General features: G+C 42.2%; 1 protein-coding gene across 1 annotated transcript in view; it reads right to left on the reverse strand.

Moving 5' to 3' along the window:
• The window catches only part of LOC117465236 (myoferlin-like), a 29,723-nt gene that overhangs the window by 3,121 nt on the left and 2,963 nt on the right, over nt 1-23,639 (reverse strand). The window contains 43 exon segments of the mRNA XM_034108171.2: nt 211-364; nt 452-622; nt 724-812; nt 908-1,063; nt 1,400-1,528; nt 1,607-1,705; nt 1,805-1,816; nt 3,203-3,259; nt 3,389-3,459; nt 3,536-3,701; nt 4,063-4,224; nt 4,313-4,414; nt 4,643-4,801; nt 5,047-5,228; nt 5,382-5,459; nt 5,552-5,639; nt 5,834-6,004; nt 6,642-6,784; nt 7,661-7,763; nt 8,515-8,629; nt 9,343-9,506; nt 9,593-9,724; nt 10,055-10,210; nt 10,300-10,492; nt 11,207-11,316; nt 11,461-11,585; nt 11,674-11,851; nt 11,956-12,069; nt 12,549-12,673; nt 12,994-13,032; nt 13,137-13,219; nt 13,921-13,964; nt 14,047-14,115; nt 14,515-14,618; nt 14,950-15,076; nt 15,189-15,304; nt 16,033-16,063; nt 16,153-16,203; nt 16,286-16,348; nt 16,457-16,585; nt 17,130-17,281; nt 17,356-17,449; nt 17,533-17,641. Coding sequence (XP_033964062.1) covers nt 211-364; nt 452-622; nt 724-812; nt 908-1,063; nt 1,400-1,528; nt 1,607-1,705; nt 1,805-1,816; nt 3,203-3,259; nt 3,389-3,459; nt 3,536-3,701; nt 4,063-4,224; nt 4,313-4,414; nt 4,643-4,801; nt 5,047-5,228; nt 5,382-5,459; nt 5,552-5,639; nt 5,834-6,004; nt 6,642-6,784; nt 7,661-7,763; nt 8,515-8,629; nt 9,343-9,506; nt 9,593-9,724; nt 10,055-10,210; nt 10,300-10,492; nt 11,207-11,316; nt 11,461-11,585; nt 11,674-11,851; nt 11,956-12,069; nt 12,549-12,673; nt 12,994-13,032; nt 13,137-13,219; nt 13,921-13,964; nt 14,047-14,115; nt 14,515-14,618; nt 14,950-15,076; nt 15,189-15,304; nt 16,033-16,063; nt 16,153-16,203; nt 16,286-16,348; nt 16,457-16,585; nt 17,130-17,281; nt 17,356-17,449; nt 17,533-17,641 — 4,915 coding nt within the window.

Genomic DNA, 23,639 nt, shown 5'->3' on the forward strand with positions numbered 1-23,639 from the left:
ATGCAGGAAAAAAGAAACAAAGATTCAACCCCCAACAAAAAAAAAACATGTTAAATGGATAAACTAATAAATGTGCCAGAATTATTTTTTCATTAATAACATAACAAAAAATACAATTTGAGGGACATTGGAAACAAAATCATCTTCACCAATATTGGTTGTATTGGTACTTGTTTGAACTATTATTATATTATATTTAAGACCATTGACATTACCAAACTCAGCCAGCGTGTATTCTCTTCCATTGAAGGCGAGTGATGTGCCGTTGTCTTCGGTCCTGGGTTTGGACAGGCCCTTCATCCGAGCCAGGTTCTCCAGAATCAGAGACGGCTTCATCTGGTCCCGCCACTTGTTGATACCAGAACTGAGACGCAAACAGATATAAAGTAAGGATCCAATTGTAGGTTTAGGTTATTTTTCTAAATGTCCCCCCTGCGAGGCTTTTCCTTACATGCAGTATGTTTGTGGCAGGCCGCAATAGGAGTTATATCGGGACAGGAAGCGGTTCTCCAGGTCAATCACGGTCTCGCCGACCTTCTCGTCACGGGTCAGCATATCGTAGTCATAGACGGAGATCTTCAGGTCTTTATCCTGGGGCAGGAAACACGTCGTCTCAAACATCCTGAACAAAACAAAGGGATTGTTTGAGAGGGTGCCCTGGGGTTACCCTTTAAAAAAGGAAACTGATCTGTCGTCGTCTTTCTTTAAAATCTGTCAATTTACCTTCCAAACACAGGGGCGGTGGTGTTGGGCAAGTAATGGTCTCTGTCGTCAATCGTGTTCTTTCCAGAGAAATCTTATTACGGATCACACTGAGCCGGGCACAGGACACAAGTTCAAGCAGAAGTTTCCAACTGGGCCACAAAATATGCTTCCTTTATTCCTGGTATTCAGGATTTGTTCTCACCTTGCCATTATTGTCTTTGGGCTGCAGGTCGATGGCCTGGACCACGTAAATCCGGACCAGACACTCCTGAGGTCTGCTCTCTGGCAGCTCTCTGAACTGACGGGGCGGGGGGGAGACACCAGGGTCATCTGACAGAGGGTACACCTTGAATGAACCCTGCAGGTACAAGAACACACAATTAAAAAAGGGATGGATTCGATGTTCGAAGGGAAGTTTTATGAGGACTGTTTGTTGGTGGCTTGCTGTTACTCCTTCTCCACACTGGGGACCTGTAAACGGACGTCTTTTACACCAACTATGGACACGCACCTCATACAAGCCCATTTAAAATCAATCCAACTACATCTTCAGGAACTGGGCTTGGTCCAGAGCGGAGGAGATTCAACTCCATTCACAACTTATATATTTTTTCTGTCCAACAGGAAATAAATTAAATATTAAATATTTGATAGATGTTATGAAGTGTTAGTGTTCCGAGTTCTGTCAAACTACCTTAAACTCTCCAACCACACTGGGGTCATCATCCCCATTGTCATTTCTGCCCCGCAGTAGTTTGAAGGTGCAGCAGAAGTCAGTCAGCCCTTTGAACTCTGGGACGTCCTCCAGCTCGCAGTCAAACACCTGAGGAAACAGACACATTTAAGTCATTTTCAACATTTAAAGTAGATGGTGTGGGAAGAAGAAACAAAGCAGACTTACTTGGAGCATGTCGTATCCTTTTTTGAGGTACGAGCCACATTTCTGCTGGTCTCCGGTTGAAGCGTATAATTTACACCACCAGTCGACTGTCTCTTTTTCCTAAATATTGAAATTCACAATGTTAAATTTGATATAGTTGTATGCATGTGGTATAAGAATTTAAAATCTCAGGTATATTCTTTTTTTTTTTACTCTCACCTTCTCTACAAGCTGTGGAGAAAGAGGACGCGAGGTGACACAAAACAGGACAAGTCACAAAAACACACAGATACAACAGAACATAAATGACTAATACAAATACAAACATCACATACAGTCGGCTACAATTATTGACAAGACAGAAAAACAGTGAAGAAAAGGTTGATAAGGAGATCCCCTTTGCAATTTCACGATCGAAAGGAAATCTCAAAAACAAGGGCGTAACAAAGGGCAGTGAAGTGCAACTGCAATATGGCCATAGTCTCTTTTCTGGCAAAGAGGCACCATGGAATATATATTGATTTGCTTATTTGCTTTTTTTCCCTCCAGGAGTTAGATGTGAAGATTGATATCACTCGCCTACTCGTATGCTAAAAAGGAAGCTACTGCCAGCAGATAGTTAGCCTAGACTAAAAACAGCTAGCTACTTAGCTTAATTTAGCAGAAATAGTGACAACTGCTCGCTAGTTAGCTTAAAGACTGAAAACAGGTTGCTACTTCGCTTAGTTAAAGACTGAAAACAGGTTGCTACTTCGTAAGCGAAACAAGCTATCTGTTTTCAGTTTGTAGGCCAAGTGTATCTAACTAAGCTACCTGTTTTCAGTCTTTCACTAAGCGAAGTAACATCCTGTTTGCTAAAACAGCAACCTGTTTGCTAAAACAGGTTGCTACTTCTCTTAGTGAAAGACTGAAAACAGGTAGCTTAGTTAGATACACTTGGCCTACAAACTGAAAACAGATAGCTTGTTTCTGTAAAGCTCACTCATTAGAACATTAACCATAAAGTAGATTTTCTACATCCATGGTGATCCGAGTTACAGTTGTACAATTTTTTAAACATAAAGATTTAAATAGGGCTATTGAGTGAATCTGCTGATTCATAGACGTCTCTTTCCCGACGTAAGTCTATGAGAAAAAGTTTTGTTTGGCCCATTGGCATCTTGGCATAAGCTTTAAATTATGTTTTGCTAAATTAACCGGATACTTGCAATCGCTTTATATTTCATTAGAGACAACATTTGTTTTCCCATTTAACTCAGAAAATTAAATATGCACACTTCCCAAAATTGTCAAACGTTTACTTGAAGTATAACGTTGGAAACTGTACTTCTAACCTTAAATAACGTTAGTAACTTCTATGCAACGCCTGGTAATTTAATTAGCTCCATGGCCCATACAGTACATGTTACGCCCCTGCTGTGAAACAATTATTAAATGTGCTCATTCAATTAGTGACAAATGAATTGCAATTCCAGCATTTGTGACAATTCTCAGGTAGATTAATTAATTGTGATGTTATGAGCCACCTTTCGTGCAGATTAAGTGATCTCAGCCTTACGGTTTCATTGGTGCCCAGCCGTGTGAATTTAGAAAGCTCTAATAAGTAACAATACATACAAAATGGGATGTAGGGGAAGCCATTTTGTTGACAGCAGATGACATGCTGTACATGAACTGTAAGCCAGAGTAATCAAGTTCGTCAAATTTGACTAGAGTCAAATTATGTACTTTTTAGTGACAAAAAGGAAAGACATTACAGAAACTAGTAACAACACGAGGAACATGTACAGCGGTCGAGTTTACCTGAGTTTCCAGCAGTGGTCTGGTCTCCATGTTAATAGCGAGATGACCGGAAGGAGAAGCCATCAGAGTCACTGGAAATAGTGAGAGAACAACATTAGAACAAGTCTTTCTGTCTCAGTTGTGTTTGTTTGTTGGATACCGCCTTACTTTTGTTAGACATGGCTCCCTCTGCAGTGATGACGTACGGGTCGCATCTGAACTGCTCCAAGCTGGTGATGGTGCACTGCCCGACCACCGGAGTCCTGCCGAACGGACGGTGGTCGATCACCTTCAGCACGATGGGCGGGGTGTACATCTCCTCCTTTGGAAGGAGCTGGACGGGAGGTTTAGAAATAGTATTGTATATGGTTAATCTATTTGGAGAATTGTAAGCTGTACTCTGCTCTGTTGGGGATGTGCTTTTATTGTATTTTTGTTGAATTTGTAAATGTAATTATATTCTTGGTCTGTACTTTAAACTGATTTCTAGTAACTGGACACTTTTTATTTTATTTTTTAGCATTATTTTGTAATCGGCCATATGTCTAATGTTGAGGAATGTTCGGAGAAAAAAAAAATAGTATTGTGAAAAAGGCACGGGACAGTTTGAAAAGTTCATGAAAATTCGGCCAAAATATTTCTGATTCATAATGTGATCCCAGGAATGACCAGAAATGCTTAAAACGTGCAATTACCACTTTGATGAAGAGGACAGACCCCGGGAAGTTGGGGCACTTCTTCATGTTCTTGATGACGACCGACTCCACCCTCTCCCCCCCGCACTCCACCACCAGGCTGGGGGAGGAGATGGAGGCCAGCTGGTACGACTTCATGTTCCTCAGGCCCCATACCAGGATCTAAACACAGAGACACACATAAGAAATGTAAGATTTGAGTCTAATGATGTACCTCAGCTCAGAGTGACTGTCTAAGGTTGTGCGTTACCTCGACAGCCGTGAGCTGCACCACGGGCCGGATGCCCTGAGGAACCATGTAGATGTTCTCCGATCTTTTTGAGGGAAGCAGAGGAAGGTCCGACTCGCCCGACTAAAGACAGAAGAGTGTGGATTATTTGTTGTGTAAAGCCTTTCTTAACCAGGATTATCCCATTGGCATCACATCACTATTTTACCAAGGAGATCTGACCAATTACAGCAGAAACAGATCATTTCAACACTTTTTTTAACTCTACTTTAATGTCAAACAACAATCCCGCACACAGTTGTGTTTTAAATGCGGTAAAGTTGTAATTTCTCCACGACTTTCTGGACAAACCTTGTCTTTAAGGATGAGTTCTGCAGCCAGCAGGGCCTCGCCTGCCTTTTGACCTTTCTGGATGATGGGGTACCACAGCAGTCTGGGAGTCTGGTCCATGCTGGCGTTCAGCTTCACCATCGGAGTGCAAACACTGCGGCCCAGCAGCTCGTCTTTCCCCTGCGGAGAACATCACAAGTCAAAGTGCTTATTTGTTTTCACACATTATAGTTTCCATGGGGAAATACGTCTCACTTTGTTTCCCCCTGGAGCAATTATCTGTAATTATCCACAGTTGGACGTACGCTGCCTTGACATGGTGTTGGACAATAGGAACCAATTGTTCACCACTGTGAATTTTATTTGAACGTCCCCTTTTCTAGAAAAATCCCTCGCATTAACAATGTATTTACAAAACAACTTACCACTTGGTCGTGGTCGTAGAACTCCAGAACCACATCGGGGGGGCACTGAGCGATGTTCTTCGGGTCTCCGTAAATCTCCACATCGCTGAAGATCAGAGTCTGGTCCCAGGTCGGGTTCAGGGTCGCCTTCAGCTTCTCCGTTGTCTTACTGAAGTGCAGGAAGGAGACGTGTGCATACGGATCTGCAAAGGAAAACACATGCATGGTTAAAGAGTCGCCTTTCACATCCATCATCAGCAGCTATTTGTGCATTAAGACTCATCTTATCTTTGATTTAGCACTTTAAATCCATATTGGAAAGTCATAATTTAATCAAATTTAAAGTAGGATTTTACCAGAAAAACTATCTTTGTCCATAGATGCCAAGTTCTGAGCCTGATAGACGTAGACACGGAGATGGTACAAGTGTGACTCTGCGGGAACAAAACATTCAGTTGCATATATTTATGTTTACATGTTTGTTTGTGCATGATTATTCATATGTGATATTCTATGCAAAGCTCACTGTCAAAGCAGCAGGACACAGTGGGCGTGTTGGCACCAAACAGCTTGGTGGCGTCTGACTTGGAGTCCTTGTCCTCGGTATCCACGCCCTGCAGAGAAAGCAAAAGTTATTTAATACATAGGTAAATATTTGTTGACTCAGATCCGGTTCATGCTTTTATGCAAACTAGTTCTCTCCGACTCGTGTGGATGGCTACTGTGTTTATTCTGATATTAGAGGAACATTCAAACGACCTTTGTGAAAGATCTCCGAATCAGAATAATTTATTATCCTTTTACTCACTAGTGCCCCCTCCAGTTGGAAGATGGCGGACGCTCCCAGACGGTCCTCTGGTCCCATTTTCCGCCTCCAGCGCCTTCGCCGGAAGGTATCGGAGGAACGCTCCTTCCTGTGGAACTTCCAGCCAATCAGAGAGGAGAATTCCCAGCCCTCAGGGTCACCTTGGTCCCTCTTCTGCGAGCACAGACAAACAGCGTTTAAAAAAAAAAAAAAAAAATTGTAAATCTGACTGCAATCATTAGTAATGCTTTTTTTTTTTGCATTAGAAAGTATGGGAAAAAAGACACTTGGATATTAGTCTCAATCCATCTGTGTCACATGATCAGAATGTGCACAATTAGCTTCCTTTAATAAATGATGCTACATTAGTGTTGGGAAAATACTGAAAGTACTCTTCCAATATCAGAGTAGCACACGATGACAAAGGCCCTACGTAGCTGTGTACGTAACGGGATGTATCATTACATAGAAGAGCGTCAGGACTGTTCTAGACATACGATAGCTATGTGATTAACATGATGATTCAGCCTCTATGGAGATGACATATGACTGTCATGTTTATTGCTTACGCAGGCCTTAGCTAATCTGAACTCAGCATTGAATATTGCTTTGAACCGGTATTCCTCCATCTCGTGACTAACACTTGTATATCAGCATGTGAAGGACACTGTTCAGGAACTAGTGGTACCAAATGCTCTGTATGTGATGACGACTTCCATTCTTGAGAGGCTCATAAATACATGTATCCTGATTATTGAAACTCAAGTGATATTTTCCTAACAATTAGACACGGACACTGTCCTTTGCTGACCTGCACAGGGCCTGCTGCAGGATGCACTTCTCTCTTGCGAGGTCGGAACAGTCGTCTCCTGCGGTGGACGTGGTAAACTTTCTCCGCAGAGACCCAGGACTTTGGCTGGTCAGCTGGGGGAATGGTGACTCCATACTCCCATCCTGTGGAGCGCACACAACCAAATGGATTCATTATTGTTTCGAAACAAGAACACATGGTTTACATTTCATTAGGTGAGTTCAATTTTATGATTATCAGTATGAGCTAGCAAGGAGGAAGTCAGAGCCCTGGGAAAAAAGGAAACATTTATAAAAACATGCATCAAAATGTAGTCGTTTTGAGCCGATGCTGCCTGTGAATGACTGTATGACTAAACAGCTGAAAGAACACCATTTAAGTGCTCCTTTTACTGACGTGTGTGTGTACAGTTTCACTATTATGCTGCTGTGTTTATTGTATTTTGTAACTCTGGCACAGCAATTTCCTTCGGGATAAATAAAGTCTTATCTATCTAGTTAGGATTTAAAGGTCCCACGTCATGGCCATTTCTACTGATCATAATTCCATTGTTGAGGTCTACTGAAATAGATTATATTGTGCAATTTTCCAAACTCACATTGGTTTCTCAAACAGCATCTCTATAAAGTATGTGTGTTCACACTCTGTCCTAAATGGCTTGTTGGAGCTCCTGCCGCCACCCGCCCGCCCCCCCCCCCTCCCTATCCACGGACTTAACGTAACGGCTCCGCGGACATAACATAACGGCTCCACTGATTGGTCTATTTGGACCAATGGGTCCATTTCGGCATGGGCACGTCACTGTACCCAGGAAGAATACAATGGAAAAAGAGAAATGTCCAACGAGGCGTTCTGGGGCAGCAGACCGGTCTTCTCTGTGTTAGAGTTGTACTCGGGTGTACTTTGAGGGTTTGTGACTCTGCAGACCGTTTACATGCAGAGAAACCTTCATAACACACAAGGGGACGGGTGATAACCGGAAAAGCATGACATGGGCCCTTTAAGATAAATGTTTGCACCTTGATCATCCACGGCTCTGTTGTCGTCCACAGACCACTCGTCCTCCCACGTCCAACCTGTAGGACAGTCGAACTCTCCGGGGTTACGGCTCTTCTCTCCATTCTGTGCAACAAAAAACCTCAGCTCATTTTATCGGTTGGTCATATTCTTCATGTGTTTTGGCCGACCTACAAAAGGTCAGAGATTACGCTTCTTGGCGGTAAAAGAAGTCTGTCCGATACCATGTCAAATGTTCCAAGATCGTTATTTTTCAAGATTTCCCAAGTAACGTTTTTTTACCTGGCTAAACTTCTTTCTATCCATTTACAGAAGAAAATCTTTTTAGGGAAAAGCAAAACCTTAATTTATTTCCACTGCCCCTTAAAAGGTAGGGTAGGTACGAATGGAGAAACCAGCACGTGTAAACTAGAATTTGAAAGTACATCTGGCCCTTCCTTCAGACTTCCTTACAGAGCCCCTCCTCCAACACACAGAAGGCTGACAGGCAGGCAGGCCATCCAGTTATTTTAGCCGGGCTGGCTCAGATTATTGGTCGTGCTTTTTACAGCGCCACGGCTTCCACAGAAGACATTTTTTTTATGTATTTATTGTCAAAGCATTTAATGTATTCATTGCTATCGGGATGTTAAGAGCATTCCATGGAATATAACAAGAAGTGTTCCTGAAGTAGATTACCTACCCCACCTTTCAGTCCTGAACACTATTTGGATCAGATTTAGAAAAAAGGTTTTCCCCTCTTGCCTCTACGGGTTTCTGTAGTTGTGTGTCACAGGGAAGAGGTAACATGAACTGTGCTTGTGTTATATTTTAAGCCTCCCTGAACACTATTTGCATGTGAGCATGTTGTTCTCACCACATCGGTGAAGGGCTCCGAGGCTTCCTTCCACTCTCTCCCGGGGAAGCGAGTCTCATTCTGAAACACCTCGTCCATGAAATCAGTGTGTCCTGCATCTGCCTCTGTTAGCAGACTGAAACACAAAGGCAGACATAAGTACTGTACCATCCTTTACAAAAGGACATGTGTGTGAACTTTGGCACCCTCTCATGGCAGCGCCGGAAAAGACACCAATGCAACCACACATTTTGCAAAGTGAAGTGCAGCCTGAGAAAGAAAGGGTTTGCATGTTCTGACAGAGACGGTGTTTACAAGTTGGGAGTAAGCCAACTGCTGGCCACACATGAAAGTGACGTTTTAAAAGTGTGCATTCCTCTTGTTCCTGTCCATATATGGTAGTAGTTCACTTATGATAAAGCAGATGACTGCAAACTGTTAGATCAAATAAAACAAGATGTCTTCTATGAATTAATATGCATTAGTTTTATTCAGAAATGTACTTATGACGTTAGCATGGAAAAATAAACAATTGTAAATATAAATCTAAGCCAAGATTGGAGATAAGGTGTAAATAGCTTCCTGGTACTTTGACATTACATCATGGTCTAATGCAGGGGAGGAATGTAAACAGACTTCCTCCAGTTAGGTCCACCTAATGTGTGCCTTCAGTGGAAAGAGACCACATTCAACCACTAGAATCAGCAGTGCAACTTCTATTACATTAAGATTATATATGTAACTAGATGGTATTCTGAAAGAACAAATCACAAGGTGTTCCCTTGGTCTGTTTGTCTTGGTGTTTCACAGAAAGATAGATGCCAAACGGTTATCCACAGTGATACTCACGCTTTCTCTGGGTCGACGAACCAGTCGTCTTCCCACTCCCATCCTCTCTGGGGCATGAAGTGTTCTTGTTTCAGCTTCAGTTTGCCCGTAACGTCTGAGAACTTGCATCGCCCCACTAGTCCCGTGGTCCCCCACTTCCCAAACACCGCCGCCTGGTTCTCGTACTGCAAGGCAAACACGGACATGCTTAGTTTTAGAAGCTGCCAGACGGCTGAAATACACAATGACTTTTCATTTAGCAGGGATTTACCAGCTCTGCAAACACGCTGAAGGTTCCCTCAGAGAAGGAGTTGAACTTCTTCTCATGCGCAGAGAGACCGAGCCAGATGTTCACCCGGATCTGAACTGGCACCTTCAGCCCCTTGTTCTTGTCCATGGGATACTGAAGGAAAATCAATCAAATTATGATTTCAGAGAAAATAATTTTAGTCGGCAGATGCAACTATAACCCAACTACTTGTAAATATATTTAACTTTGCTTTAATAACTTAGCAGTACAACAATTGTGTACAATAATTCAACAGCATTCAATTACTGTACAGTTTGACTAGTATTCTATTCCAATTTCTTCCTGGGGATCAATAAAGTATTTCCGAAACCCTTAGGTTTCAAATGATTTATTTAGCCGACAGACACTTAAATCTGTTCGGACACAATCCAATAGAATGTATTACTACTTCCAGTTCGACCTTTTTGGTCTGTAGATGTGTACCTTTAAGAAGACGGTCTCTGTTTTCCCACAGTGCTGCCCGCAAGCCTGCTCACTGTATGTGGAGTAGAGGAATTGGTGAGCGGGCATTCGGCTGTAAGCCACTCTCTTATCCCCCCGTAGCATCCAGATGATCACATCCGGCATGCTGTTCTGAGGCTGGACGAGAACACGTAATGCAGAGTCAATGACGGGCACATTTGGGACATTTGATTTGAGGTCTCCCTTTGTCCAAAGTCTCAGTTTACCTCATCAGCCAGCTGTTGGAGTTTTTCCGCCCAGGACTCTAAGTCAGGCAGCGTGTCAGCGATCTCCCTCGCCTCCTCCAACATGCATCTGGCTCCCGTCTTGATTGTTTTCAACGTGCTGTCGCGCAGCTTCTTGATTTGGAAGTCCAGAGAGGTCAGGTTGGAGCGGCCCTCTAGCTCCGGTGTCGTGAGACTGGAGGAGAGCAGAGACAAAAATATTTGTCCTAGTTATGAATCAAGTCCCATTATTGTCATTTACCGTACTTTGTGTACAGCTAACGGCCACTAGGGAACCTCCTAAATCTATGGATTTTACAGGTAAAATTAACCACCTTTAACCCTATGGGCACTAGGACCGGTCCGCGCCCGCCACCTTTAAGCGGCGGGCTCCAGCAGGAAAAGCTGGAGGCCGGAAAAGAGTGAGACAGGTAGCGCGCCAAAGTGAAAGTGGAACCGAGAGACAGAACGAGAGCACGACAGACGGACAATTTAGCTGCTGGCTTATATGCAGGTGCGCTTTATAGTCCGAAAAGTACGGTATATTTAATATTAGTTGAAATAAGACAGACTGCGATTACACGTTACATGTCATTTAGTGACTTACAATGTATGCAATCAACTTGAGGTTTCAAATTCAGAACAGCCAAGGAACAACATTAGCTTCAATTAAGCCAAAGCTTTTTCAGGCACTACATACAGAAATAACATCATTTAAATTAAGCAAAAAGGTGCAGTCAATATTAAGTTACTAAGTAATGAACCAGAAAACCCTTATAACCATTATTGTTTCATTTGTTTTGTGGCTTCCTTTCTCTGTCTCTCTTCGGCTCATCTGACATTTCCTCACATTAAAATGACCCACAGACAACAGACATGATCTTTGGCTTAAACCCATTCCACTGTTTACCTTTCCAGGTCTTCAATCAGCTGATTGAGCAACTTCAGCCACACCTCTACGAGTTGGTCGTCGGAGACTTTAGCCAGGATGGCGGTTTTAAACAGCTCCAGGTTGGATTGCTGCAGAATAAGGTGAGGATTACACTCTAACTGACACATGTTCACACACGTCCCAAACATTAGTTCACGACAGTACGCTATAATGGCCTACAATAAGTCATAACTCCGGGTTAATGTGGATGACAGAGGATAAAGCAGTGTTACCAGGCGGTGAGTGATGTAGAGGATGATGTTGACAGCGTCCAGGCGGTGGCTGATGTCCTCCCAGAAAGAGAGAACCACAACCACCGGCTTAGTGTCCGCCCAGGGCAGGTAATAGTAGTGGTTACCTTGGAGATAATAACACACCAATTTAAAAAGATCCTCTTGCCAGGACAGCACATTTAGGATAATTTATCACATGGCTACCTTACTTACCATCAAACACTGCACAGCTGTACTGAGTGGTGGAGGCCAGCGGTTTGCAGGTGGTGTCCAATTTGTTGCCGTAGTTACCGATGCTGACCTCAAACTGGATTGGCTCTCCTGGTTCCTGTATCATGGAGGCGCTGTGGAAGACGGCGCACAGACTGTACTTCCTCCTCCGCTGGTACTTCTGATAAGGGGAAGATGACAGAAAAAGGGAAGGAGAAGTTACAAATGTTTTTAAATCAACAACTTTCTGTCAGGTATCACGCAGAGGATGAAGAGTCGCAGTACCTGCACCACCAGGATGTCGTCGCTGTGGATGCTGTCGACCGCTTTGTCCGCTTTCCCCTCCAGTTTAGTGGACAGCTCCACCAGGATCCTGCCCCTGTACGCCACTCCTTCGCCCTGCAAGGACATTTTCTTCAACTTCAACGGAACATGGACCTACACCAGTTGTTTTTCATCACTTTGATTCTGATCTGCCTCAAAGTTTTAAGTTTTTTTTTTAATCCTTGCTAAACTATTCCACTGAGTTTCATGGAAATCAAGGCAGTCAATTTTCCTAATGCTGCGAACAAACAAGCTAAACTTAAAAAAATAACCTCCTTGATGGAGACAGGAAAAGGGGATGCAGGATCAAAGTCAAAGTCAACTTTATCGTCAATCTTTCAGTTTGTGTGTACGAAATACCGTTTCCCACAATCGCGAATAAAAAAAAAAAAAAAAAAAATGCATATACCTATATACATAATCAAAAGACACATTTATACGTATGCACACATTAAGACCTAAATAAGTATAAAGTGTGTCTTTCGATTGTGGGATACTTGGAGAAAAGGTTAGAATTGTGAATACAAGTCTTAAAAAGGTCAAATGTCCCCGACCTTTCCATAGTTGAGATCCTCGTAGGGGTCTGGCAGGCCGCTGAACTCTCTCGGGCTGCCGTACAGGTTGACGTAGCACGGCCCGAAGACGGGAAGGAAACCCACCTCAGACTGCCCCGTGTTAGCTGAGGAGACACGAGGATGGACTTAGCACCTCTTCATAATTAGACTAACGCTCAGCAAAGCTTTAATGTTAGTATGGCTGCATTCCAGCGTTGGTGGTGCAAAGGTTTGGGTTGGAACAAGTGGACGCTTAGTAAGCAGGTGGCAGACAACAACACAGTTAAACAAATCTTTCTACAAACATTCAAACGGAGCATGGCGCAGCCTCAGTAGCAATGTGCTCGGCACGCACAGACTGACTTAATCAGCAGATTAGCGCGCACAACATGCTTCAACTCGTTACATCTCATGCAACACAGAACAATTGAGAGCACAGTTGAACCTTCGTATGACGGTATTTCCCCACTTCCTGGATGTTCCTCTATTCCAGGAGAAAAAGGACAATTCAAGTACAGAGAAGACCCAGACAAATGAGGCGATTCGTCGAGGAAACATTCATTTATATTTTAAACCCTGATATCATACCTTCTATCTCTCCACCAGAAGAGGCTATCTTGGACAGGTTCAGGTATGTGGTGCCGATGGCGTCATTTCCTGTGATACGATCCCTGCAATCACACACGGCAAAATTACATGTCATTTGTTAGACGCTTTTTTTATCCAAAGCGACATACATACTCGATACAGGAGCAACTTTGGGGTGAAGTGTCTTGCCCACTTCCTGCTCGACACAACGACATGCTGACTGCAGTGGGGTTTGAACCTGTGACCCCAACACCAAGACGCTACCCACTGCGCCACACGCCCCCCATATATACTGTATATTAAACTGCACTCGTGATTAAATGTTAAAGAACATGCACAATCCACAATGTAGGGGTATTGCAATGCTCTTGCTTTTTCTCTAGCTATATAAGAAGTATGTGGAATAGAAAAAATAAAATCTCTACATGGTTTCAACAATATGTTTATTGGCTCTGGGATCCGACTTTTCACCACCTTCTGGGGCACAGAGTTCTTCCAACCTTTCCTCTTGCACTTAGTACCCTTCACCCTTCCTGGACCCGAGTTATCGCTCCGCTCAGACGCGAACAATAATGAAAATGAGCCAACAGGATCCCAGAGCGTGTACTGAGGGGAAGGGAGCGGCCTGCAGAGACTGAGTCAGACATTATTCTCATGTGGTTGGTAATGCTGCATGGAGACACGCAGCTGACCACACTGCAGAAATATTGTGGTGCACTTTCTCAACCCCAAGAACAAAACTCACACGGGCTACAATCTTGAAAACAAAAATGGTTTGACTTACCAATCAAATACCGTCAGTTTGACGCGTTCACACATGGAGGGGAACTACAGAGAACACAAGAAGCAGGTTCAAATAAACCAACATCTATTACTTTCTTATTTCGGTGCTTGGTGGAGAACATGTTACCTTGACTTGGAGGTTCAGCACTTGGTTCCACTCTGGGTTTGCATTCTTCTCGATGATCTTAGTGCACAGCTGGAGACAGAAAGGACACGTTAGCTTCTCTCATGTGACACAAATCAATAATAATAATAATTCCTTATATTTATTATAGCGCTTTTCCAGATGCTCAAAGCGCTTTACAAATACACATTACACATATATTTTGTATACATGCAATGGTCATGTACTGTGGACAATACCCACAGGAGCAAGTTCAGGTGAAGTGTCTTGCCCAAGGACACACCGGCTTTACAGACGCAGCAGCGGCGGGTTTCACCCCTTGATCTGATAATCATTGCACAGCGCACTGCGCCACACCGTCCAGCTACACATTGATATTATACATGTACTGTGGACAATAACCACAGGAGCAAATCAACATTGGTCAACATTACTGACCAATGTTGTATCGAGTTAAAAAGAGACGGAAACCTTTAGTCCAGCAAAGCGAGCCTCTAAGAAAGGATCCACCAGGTTTTTCTTGTTTTCATCTCCTCCAAATATCTCTTTCATGGTCTGGACGAATGCATCATCCACTGAAATGAGAAAACATTGGAAAACACTTTTAAATTAAATCACTATTTTTTAACAGTATAGTTGAATCTTGTTTATACCCATGAAAAAAGGTATTTTAGGGTCATTGTAAGTTTGAAAAAAAAAATTGCAGAACCAGTGGAATACTGTAGCCTAATATTTTTAAAAAAATTATACAACTTGTATATTTACGGGAAACAAACTTGGATATTCCAAGATGATGAATTGACAAGAAAAAGTGTTGAAAATGAGACAAAAGTTGTTTGTTTTTTGTTCGGGAACCACAACTCTTCCCTTTGAAGTGCTTTGTCACACATCTGAAATAAGTCTTACTCTGGGGGACATCCTCCGCTCTGAACACCTTCAGGGACAGGGTGGCCCATCGCAGAGTCACACCGGCCGGCAGCAGCAGATTACTCTCGATGTCGTCCTGATCGTCATTTGAATCCCTCTTTTCCTCCTGCATCGTGTCACATGGGGAGAACAGAAAGGAGTTCATGAAACAGAACAAGGACGCACGGCCACTGCATTTAAGAGGAAGCGACTCGGTCATCCGAGAGCTGTAGTCGTACCGGAGGCTCGTCTCCAGCCCCGACCACGAAGAGGCTGACTTTCAGGTAACCTTTAGACCCCGAGCTCGAGTCATCTGGGTCGTTCAGCAGGAGCCACTTCCTCAGAACACAGTGCGCTGCAACCACACACACACACACACACACACACACACAAACCCCATGAAGGTAGATGAAAAGCACCTTCACTTTACACCTTGTGCCTGATCCTAAACATATTCCCCTCCTAACATTAACATTAAACAAAAGGACTCAATAAGACGAACTCTCAAAGAAGAGTTGAATCTCACTCAATTGTCACTCCGCTCAAAATGGCGGCAAAGATAACAACTGTATCACCTTGTATCATAACCACCTTTAGGGGTTTAAAACATATCAAGTATGGAATTACAATTTGCCGATTCCTCTGGTTCAAAACGAGACAACTCTTCTTTGGATATTAGTTTCTAAGCAACAAAAAAAGGCCAAAATGTGAACTGCAACTGACTACGTGAGGCTTGTTTTTAGCTCAGCAGATTGACGCAAATGTCTGTTGCTAACTTAAGTGATTGTTGATTACTTGAGGCCCCTTTTGGTGGGTTAAGAGGAGTGAGGAGTGAGAACTAGGCAATAAAATATGTTCTTAGCCATAAAGTTAAAAATGTGTAGAAAATATGCTAGGCTAATGGGTCCCGGAGGTATGCAAATAAGCTTTGGACAGAGAGACAGATACACACACACACGACCAATAGGTTTACTTCCAGCTGAGATGATTATCTTTTCACATTCTGACATCCACAAGCCAGACAGCAGCATCCTCTGAGCCAATGTAAAGGACACACACATCTGTGGTTTGTGACAAACTCACCTGGTTCATCGTAAACATAACCGACGTCCAGCTGTGTGTGAGAACAGAACCAGATCAGCCAGACATTAAGCGCATTCTTTTATCAACATTTAAAGGGTAAGACGAAAGGAAACCAGGTACCTTGAATTCTCCCATGAGACTGTCAGCCCTCAGTGAATATGAGTTATAGACCTGAAGAGAAAAGTAGTCACATTTTATATTTTTGTACATATCAAAACATCTTTAGGAATTTAAAATCACCATGTTTACTGACCCGAAAGCTGATGTGCTTATCGAAGAGATCCAATGGTAGCATGTGGACATTGTAGAAGAACATCTGTGATGAGAAAAGTGATGAGTTTTAATATCGATAAGAGTCAACAACCTAGCTTTGAAAAAGTGATAACTGCAAGGCCAAAGACTTTTCAATTTCCTTTTAAATTACCTCGTCAAAGAAGGGGTTGTTTCCCCTCTTGATCCTCGTCCTGTGGGTCTGATCGCACACGCTAACCTTCACCACCGGTTTGACGTTGTTACCGGACAGCTGACGGGCTTCGATGATTCTTATGCGAATCTGAAGGAAACAAGATGTCGCATCATCGTGGAGAAAATGAAAATACAACTCATTAGAGCAACTGATTCTGACCAAAAGGAATAATCTCAAAGATTTTCAATTAAATAAATAAAGTGTAAATTCCTTTTGCAGAAAGAGGTAACAATATTACAAAATAAGTCCGTTTCAACATTTCTGTAAAAATCACAAGCCATGAGATCCAAAAAACAAGACACAGCTCCTAAGAAAACAAAGTCTTAAAGATTGTACATTTATAGTAGAAGTACAGATACATAACCTGGGGAAAACCTAAACTCCCCAAAAATGACTGTTAGGGTATCCTGAAACCACCGAAATGCAAGTTTAAAGAAAAATAAATCCATGTATAGGGATCAAACTGTATTTTTGTTCTTGCAGTCGGTATTTTTCTTTTAATAATGCTAAAAAGTTATGATAAATGTACAGTTTTTGCATTAATTTGCTTATTGTTGGGTTTTCTAACACCCACACCCTTCTCTTCTCGATCTGCGTGTTAAACCGTGTATTGGTCTTTGTTGAAACTGACCTGGAAGTCCTGAGGTTTATTGACCAGTCGGTGGCGATTCTGCGATCTGGCAAACTTCTGTCGCATGTTAACGGACTGACCGGGGGACGAGGGGCCCCCTGCGGAGCCACCCAGGCCCCCATCAGGTTGAGTCTCATCCCCTCCACCACCACCTTAGTAGTAGAATTTTTTTTTTTAGCATTCCTCAAATCAAGTGTAAACATTTATTAGACCAAGAATAACATACCAGCATCCACCGTGGAGTCTCCTTCGTTAGAGTCATTGGGGTTTGGGGCAAAATTTGCTGGAGGATCGTAGCCAATCACAAGGTCGATCGAAGCCTGGAAGGAAATGATTGGATCGTCCGATTACATTAATTTCTTTATAACAAAAAAGCTCTTTGTTTCTTATATTTTACACTTACACCAATACCCTGTCCACTTTCATTGACCAGAGGGACATTTTTGGACGGAAGTGATCTCATTTGACCTGATGCGAGATCTTTCAGAGCGATTTTGGTTGACCCGATGAATCTGTTGGGAAAAAACACAACAGGGGAATATTTTTTAATTTGAATCCACTGTCAGAATTCAGTATAAAATGCATAAAACATGTGACTTGGATGACAATTCTGCACTTCTGATTTCCTGATTCATCACGGGAAAATGTATGGCTGCAGTTCAAGTCAGCCAACATACGTGATATCAGGTTACATACTGAACAGAGATGAAACGCTGTACTCAGGTCACCACCCAAAGCTAACAAACCCTGCCTGTTCTGACAAACAAGCGCACCCCGTGAGCCGGCGTACTGTCAACACCAGCTACCTGCTGTCAGTCATCTGTGACAAGAGGACTGACATCAACCAATCATTGCTTTTAAAAGACAAGCTATAACAGAACAGACTGAGAACTCACCTGTTGTGACTGCATCGTGTTCAAACAAAGGCTTCATTTATGTGAAATGTATCTGCAGGATGCTTGCTTGTTTCTTAATGGCTGAATGCACTTATTTTTAAGATGTTCAAACTATCCAACTTTTTATTCACCAGTCATCAAATAATATTAGGTTATTGTGAAAAAGATGGCTTAAAATCACAGGGACTTCCTGGTAGAAAAACATTATCCTTGACGTCTGTACACAATGAGTCATTTTCCCCCTCTAAGTGTTACTCAAAGCACATAAATAGAAATTGAATAATCATTAACATTTAAGTGGAAGATAATCTAATGAATTTCGGTTGTCAAGAAAAAGGATGTGAATCACTGACAGACTTCAGGTTTGAAATGTAATGCATTCCTCCATTAAAGGTGGGGTAGGTAAGTTTGAGAAACCGGCTCGAGATTGCTAGAATTTGAAAATACACAACCGGAGAAAATCTGCCACTTCCTTACAGAGCCCCTCCTCCAACACACACAAACGTGCACATGACCAATGAGGGCACGAGATAAGTTTGTGCCCCGATGGAAGGCTGACAGGCAGGTATGCCATCCAATCCGTCCGGCTAAACGGATTGGTTGTACTTTTTACAGTATTACGGCTTCTACAGATGACATTTTTGTATGGATTTTTTGTCAAAGCATTTAATGTATTCATTGCTATCGGGATGTTAAGAGCATCCATGGAATATAACAAAAAGTGTATCTCGAGCCGGTTTCTGAAACGTACCTACCCCACCTTTAACTCCATATTTAAAAAGAGAATATACAGTGAAACTCAATGTGGTAAAGTGTCTTTGTGAGAACTGTCCAATATACATAACACTGAACTCTTGCTGTACAAATACACTTTCTGATGAAGTGTCATGAAAACTTGTCCTCAGACTGTTTGGAGTTGCTGTGGTTCATCGCTGCGTCTGTTTTGGTCTGCAGCCAAAAACAACACAGCCCAATGAGTGTTTATTTGTATGACCCATCTAAACAGCATTTAATTAGCTCTGAGAATATTTTTGGGAAATCTCAATTGTTGCCAATGAACCATGAGAAGTAAAACATTTAAATATTTAAAACACAGATGTTTCTATTGTGTGTGCACTAAATGTATAATGGAAAGTGTATTATACATTTAAAAAACCCACTTATTTGTCAAATGCAATACAGATACTAACTTCTAACCAAAACATGGTTGAAAAGATGACAAACTTTATTGATCACAGACAAAAAAAAATGTTCACTCAAGTAATTCCCCAAGATTCAGTTACTACGAACAGATCCAATCCACTCAAAATTCAGAAACATCCAAAACTTGATAACACCCAAATATTAATATTATGTCTTATTTTCCCTGTTGCTACAAACTTGGCCTGAATGGATAATGTCATCACACAAAGAAAGTTGCAATCAAACCCACTGCCTTGTTTTGAGAAGGCAATTGATCCTATAGTAAGTCGTTTGAACGCGCCTACTATAAGGAAAATTAAAGTCGTTTTATTGATCAGAAACGTCAAAGAACGAGCAAATACTGTGAGCAAACATGGAAGCATTACAAATTATAATATTTGTGCTTCGCTCCAATGAAAAATCCAATCATATATTACTCAGCCAGCTGCATATCACTGCTTTAGGAGGAGACAGGTGGAGACTTATTAATTTAGGCAGAACTACATCAGAGGCCTGCACTATGAAGCCAGTTCAACAGACCCTGGATATCTTTGAGTTATCTGGCTTGTCCTACGACGCTAAATCAAACCAGGGTTTCCCTGTCCGGCTGAGAGCGTGTTCACGTGAAAGGGGCGGGGTTAGTCACACAGCGCAGCGTCATACTTCTGAATGAAGAGTACACTATATTATTATACACAATTGACAATATACGTACGGTACATCCATGACATAAACACATATTCCAGGATAAGTGCAAACTGTATACCTCCATGACTTCAAAACTGCCAGGTGCAGGACGAACAGGTGGTAAAAAAAAAAAAAATTGAATGCGCAAATTAGCAGGTTTACAATATCAATGCCCCAAATTAGACGCAAGTTGATCTTACTTTAAATTACATTTGAGTGTTTCGTTAACTTGATGTGTTGTTTATAATAACACTTCTGCATACAGTAGCCTATGCGAGAAGCTGAGGAAATATAAGACGGGATATGAATGAGAAGTGCGACACGTCTACAGTGCTGCGGACTGGCGGCATTGCAGGATACTGGTAATTTATAATGTGGCAGATTAAGTAGGCTTGCTTACCAAAAATGTAAGCATAGTCAGATCGTTCTGAAGTGGCAGTGATACAATATTAATGTACATGTTCACATAGTCAGCGATTTAAATTGCCAGCCGTCTTTCCTTCATACGCCAGTTTAACTATCCTGTAATATGACTTGAAAGCTTTAAAGTCTGCACACAGAGCTCTGATTGGTCAGCAGGCGGTGCTTTCACTGAGCTGATCTCTTATCTCCAACATGCCCCGGAGCAGAGTGGGAGTTCAGCATAAATTACAATGACATCTACCCCGGTAAGAAGTGAACCAGCTCCGGACTGAAAACCAGAGTTAACCCTGAAGTCACCTCGCTAACACCAAATCCTGTTTCGTAGTCAAGGCTACAGGAAAGAGGCTGCCAAGGAATCCCGGGGGAGTCAGTGACTGTATAAACCTGGTATGTAGCCTCGATTATCACTGGGGGAACAACAGTGAAGTTTTCCAATGGTTATGCAGCAATATTTTTTGGAGGATTTAGCCTTAAAGAGGCCCTGCTAAGGCTACAAATCACAACAAATAAAACTAAATAAAAACACACTCCGCCCTGCCTGAAACACCACGATTGTAGTTCTTTGTTTACTTCTGTGAAGTAGTGATGTCACTATGTAACACTCACACCTATTGGTAAGCACTCCAACACATCGTAGGCTAAAGCGTGGGACATCGCGGTTGACATCACAACAGAGCCGGCCAGATAACCAATCAGAGCAGACTGGGCTCTGGTTTCAGACAGAGGGTGAAAAGAGGAGCTGCAGCACAGGCAGTAGGAGAAAAGTAAAGAGCTTTTTGAACATTAAACATGTCACAGTAGAGGCAAAGAATACAGTTATGAAACGTGAAACTGAGCACAATAGGGCCCCTTTAAACAAAGAGTGGCTTCAGGTAGGATATGACTCATCCACTTGGAGTTTTTCCTTAGCAAACAGTTGGCTTAGGTGACCTTAATAACGAGTCCCTTCTCAGATATTTTGTAACTTCCTTTTCAGCCGAGTATCAAAGACTATGCTTGCCTGAACATCTTCCAAAAGTTATGGTATCATTACCGCCCTGCACTGTATGTATTGTGAACACATTAAGATGTGCCAAGACTGATAACTTTGGCCATTGTGTTTGTTGTAAACACAAAGTACACTGACCTAAACAGACAGTGTGACTATCACCAAGCCCTGGTGAGTCACAGAGGAACATCCCACTGCAGCTGAAAAAGATCCTGCGTCCAACTATCACAATTCCCCACAGACAGAAATGATGTGTGTGGAGTTATTATTGGAAGTAGATGCAGTTTTTCCCCCCCATTGTCAGCCTCTTGGAGGCAGTGTAAAAACAGAGAGCAGTGCTCCATGCCACCCGACATTTAACAAAAAGTTCCAACTTTCAGTCTTTCTACTTTTCGTGGCATCATGAATCCCCACTTAATCAAACCAAATAACTACGTTAGACTATCCGAGAAGGAAAGGGGAAAGATTTTAAACAAAATCAGCTTCATAGAGTAAGTGTCCTCGACTGGGGCCTGATAAAGTAAACATCCTCCCCTGTCGTAATTCATTTTTCTTACACCGATCTGTTAGGATGGACGAGTGACGATACAACTGAGATTTGTGCAAATGGTGTGAACATGAGCAGTAACCGCTCCCTTTTATCGCCATGTCGTCACATTTAAGAGGTTTCAGCAATGCAAGACTATACAATCCAGAAATATTTGAGCCCCCTTGTCTGTTTTTTTAACACGGGAAATGAAACAATACTCAGCATTTTCCCAACCATATCCTGTAAAGATTTAATCCAGTTTCTTTTTTATTTATTGCACCAGTGCAGAAAAACTCATCTTTGATGGTAATGATAATATCTAAGAGGCCATTTACTTTATTTTAACTTAGACTGAAGCTAACCATGCAATGACTTCTAAAAGTCTGCCGCCCGTCAAACCTTTACCGTGCATTCCTCCAATAAATAATTGTAATGTTAAGATTAGTATGATTTAAAGCAGAGAAACCGGCAACAGCTGAATGCTACATTTTACCCACACATTTGACCCATGAAGAGGTTTTACTAAATTGCCTGACGATATATTTATCATCTGTAAAATGGCTTTACTTCCTCAAATAATCTCTAAAAACTGTAATTTCATATCCAAAGAATATGAACCTCAGGAAAAGAGACATTTTGAAACTGACAAAAAAAAAAGTGATTCTCAAACTTATAATCGACTGTGCTACAGGGGGAACTTTGTCCTCTAATCATCTGATTCCCCTCTAAAATTGAATTAGAAGTAACTGATTTGCTCCCCTCCCCTTCTTCTTTTTGTAGCCATGACAACATAGATTACCCACAACACCAGCTGGAAAACAATTTGACAAAGAGGGAAGTCCTTTCCCTGCTAGCACTGTGTGGATCTTTAGGGAGTGTGTCAGAGGAGCCAGCCCAGTGGAAAACTTTACTCCGTTTAACAAGGACTCGAGTGCTGGAGAGGAACATTACAGAAGCTCCGCCCCTCAGTGAAGGCTGTCCCAGACACTGAAGGAACTTACACTATGTAAAGCTTAGGAAGAGGAGAAGAAGAAATAAACTACATAAGATCTGTCAGACATCAATCATAAGAGCGAGATACTTTTCATGTGTGTTGTTTTCATACGACTCTGATCGCAGTAATTGTCGAGGAAGCATTCTTTGTGGTTGGTCTAGATTGGTCCCATATGTGATTCTGGATAGAACAACCTTGAACTGTGTTAGGGGAACTTTTTAACCTTTTTGTTAACCATTACTCCTCTGGTGTTACATTGAATTCTTTAAAGAACACTCATGCCTCCTCCACAGTGAATGATGAATACAAAATACTGGGCTGCAGAACTATCTGAAAACACCCGATATACAAACTCTCAGACAACTCTTACTGTATAATCCAAGTCTCATTTAACCATTTGTATGCTCAGTTATCTTAAACATTGTATTAAAGCTTACTATTTAAAACATTTGGATGCAATGGTCTGATGGATAGTAAGGTTTAAAGGGGCCCTGTTGTGCTTTTGGAGTTTTACTTCCATTGGAGTCCTTCGTTTTCTTTAGTAACATCACTATGGAACACGTCTATTGGCCAACGCTCCAACACATTGTACGTGATAGGCTAAGGGGCGGGACATCTCTAAACCGCTGACCAATCACAACAGAGCTGGCCAGCTAACCAATCAGAGCAGACTGGGCTCTGGTTTCAGACAGAGGGTGAAAAGAGGTGCTGTAGCACAACAGTGAGAAAAATAAAGAGCTTTTTGAACATTAAAGCATGGAGACATGTCACAGTAGAGCAGGGGTTCTCAAAGTGCGCAGTGGCATGCCAG

Source organism: Pseudochaenichthys georgianus, chromosome 19 (assembly GCF_902827115.2).
Source record: "Pseudochaenichthys georgianus chromosome 19, fPseGeo1.2, whole genome shotgun sequence".
Taxonomy (NCBI): domain Eukaryota; kingdom Metazoa; phylum Chordata; class Actinopteri; order Perciformes; family Channichthyidae; genus Pseudochaenichthys; species Pseudochaenichthys georgianus.